This window comes from Rutidosis leptorrhynchoides, chromosome 9 (assembly GCF_046630445.1).
Source record: "Rutidosis leptorrhynchoides isolate AG116_Rl617_1_P2 chromosome 9, CSIRO_AGI_Rlap_v1, whole genome shotgun sequence".
Taxonomy (NCBI): domain Eukaryota; kingdom Viridiplantae; phylum Streptophyta; class Magnoliopsida; order Asterales; family Asteraceae; genus Rutidosis; species Rutidosis leptorrhynchoides.
This window is the reverse complement of record NC_092341.1, coordinates 162,062,324-162,064,729: the sequence shown is the minus strand read 5'-3', so window position 1 is coordinate 162,064,729 and position 2,406 is coordinate 162,062,324. Positions and strand designations below refer to the sequence as shown.

Genomic DNA, 2,406 nt, shown 5'->3' with positions numbered 1-2,406 from the left:
CTAGACATATAAGCTTCGCTGACGTTATCACAAAAAACCAATGTAGCAAAAAATAAGGGCAATGTAGCTCACGTAGAAGGTTGTGGATCCAGAATTTCGCTTCAGCGCTAGAGCGGGGTGGAGTCTGTTGCCGTTTAGAGGAACAAGACTATAAATTATCACCCAAAAACACACAGTAACCTGATGTGGAGCGATGAGTAGTCGGGCATCCTGCCCAGTCAGCATCAGAATAAGCAATCAGGGATTTGGTTGAAGAATCATGTAACTGGAGACCGAGATCAATGGTACCATGAATATATCATAAGATGTGTCGTAGAGCAGCCATATGGGGCTCGCGTGGATCATGCATAAAAAGACAAATCTGCTGAACGACATACAAAATGTCAAGACGGGTGAATGTCAAGTACTGAAGAGCCCCAGCAAGGCTCCGATATAAGGTGGGATCCTTCACAGGAGGGCTGAATGCAGTGAGTTTGGTACAAGTATCTACCGGTGTCCTACAAGGGTTACAACTTTCCATGTCGGCATGCTCAAGTATCTCGGTGGCGTATTTCTTCTGGAATAGGAACATTCTAGAAGATGTGCGGGAGACCGAAATGCTGAGGAAGTAGTTCAGCGGGCCGAGATCTGTCATCGAAAATTATGTGTGAAGGGAGGCAACAAACCGCTGAAGAAAGGCTGTAGTCGAGGCAGTCAGGACAATATCATCAACATATAATAAGAGGTAGGCAGTGTCACTCCCCTATTTGTAGATGAACAAGGAAGGGTCACACCGGCTGTGCTGAAAGCCGACGCGCTGAGCATAACATGAAAATCACTGAAACCATGCGCGAGGTGCCCACTTAAATCCGTAGAGGGACTTATGTAGAAGACAAACATGATCATGGCAAGTGGGATCCCGAAAACTAGGAGGCTGATACATGTAGATGGTCTCGGGAAGGTTCTCGTGGAGAAAGGCATTCTTGACATCCAACTGATGAACTGGCCAATGTCGAGAAATAGCCAAGCTGAGAACAGTCCTGATGATGGCCGGTTTGACGACTGGGCTGAAGGTCTCGTCGCAGTCAATACCAACCTGCTGACTGCGCCCATTAGCAACAAGGCGAGCCTTATATCTGCTCAAAGTACCATCTGCATTAAACTTGTGCTTGAAGAGCCACATGGAGAGAACAATGTTCGTGTCCGATGGGCGAGGCACAAGGGTCCAAGTATCATTTTTAGTTAAAGCATTATATTCATCGGTCATAGCGTGTTGCCAGTTAGGGTCATTGAAGGCATGTGAATATGTTTTGGGAATGGGAGAAGGTGTCGATATGTGGAGGTTGAGGCGTTGGATGGGTTTAGTGGTGCCAACTCGATGACGGGTGACCATTGGGTGAGTAGAAGTGGTGTTTAGGGCGGGAGCAGCGGGTGGTATTAGATCAGGTTAAGGGTTTAGTTGAAGTGGTGGTGTTGGATCAGGATGTGGATTTGGCAGGAGTGGTAGTGTAGGTGGAGCGGGAGGAGTAGGAGGAGTAGTAGGAGTGGGAGGAGTATTGATGGGTTGTGGATATGGAATTGGAGGGTCGGAAAGGTCGCGAGAGAGAAGGTTTGGGGGAGGAGGTTCCAGGAAATCATATGATGGTGGTGGCGATGAGGTGGTAGAACCATAAGGTAAAGATGTTTCATCAAACGTAACATGTCGAGAAAGGATAATTTTGTGAGTGGATAGGTCATAGCATCGGTAGCCACGATGATTAGAAGGGTAACCGAGAAAAATGCAGGGAGTGGATCGGGGTGCTAGTTTCTGAGGCGTATGTAAGTAAGGGTAGCAGAGACATCCAATAACCCTTAGGGTAAAGTAATTGGGTTGGTATTTGTATAAACGAGTGTGGGGAATTTCATGATTAATCGCGGAGGAGGGTAGGAGATTTAGAAGATAGGTGGCCATATGAAGGGCTTCAACCTAAAAAGTTGGGGGAAGATGGGCTTAGAAGAGGAGGGTGCAAATCAGATTGTTTATGGTGCGAATCATGCGTTCAGATTTACCGTGTTGTTGAGCGGTATGAGGACAAGAGAAACGCATTTGAATACCGTTAGTTTCAAAAAGTTGGTGAAATTGTTTGTTATCAAATTCCCCACCGTTATCACATTGAAAAACCTTTATTTCAGTATTGAATTGTGTTTTAACATATGTACGAAATTGTATAAATTTATCGAACACATCAGACTTATTTTGTAAATGAAAAACCCATAAATAATGTGAGTAATGATCTAGAAAAAGAACATAATATTTGTAACCACTAAGGCTCGGTATGGGAGAAGTCCATAAATCCGAGTGAAAAATTTCAAACAATGAAGTAACATGAGAAACAGTACTAGTAAATGGAAGTCTCACGTGCTTGCCAAGTTGGCAGGCATGGGAAA

General features: G+C 44.9%; 1 protein-coding gene across 1 annotated transcript; it reads right to left on the bottom strand.

The window, feature by feature from the left end:
• Positions 1-298: 298 nt before the first annotated feature.
• On the bottom strand, positions 299-634 carry LOC139868442 (uncharacterized mitochondrial protein AtMg00810-like). The gene has a single exon (XM_071856773.1). The coding sequence runs from the start codon at positions 632-634 to the stop codon at positions 299-301; it is 336 nt and encodes a 111-aa protein (XP_071712874.1).
• Between the last annotated feature and the right edge of the window lie 1,772 nt (positions 635-2,406).

Coding starts and splice junctions, on each gene's coding strand:
- LOC139868442 (XM_071856773.1), bottom strand. CDS start 634: ATGACAGATCTCGGCCCGCTGAACTACTTCCTCAGCATTTCGGTCTCC.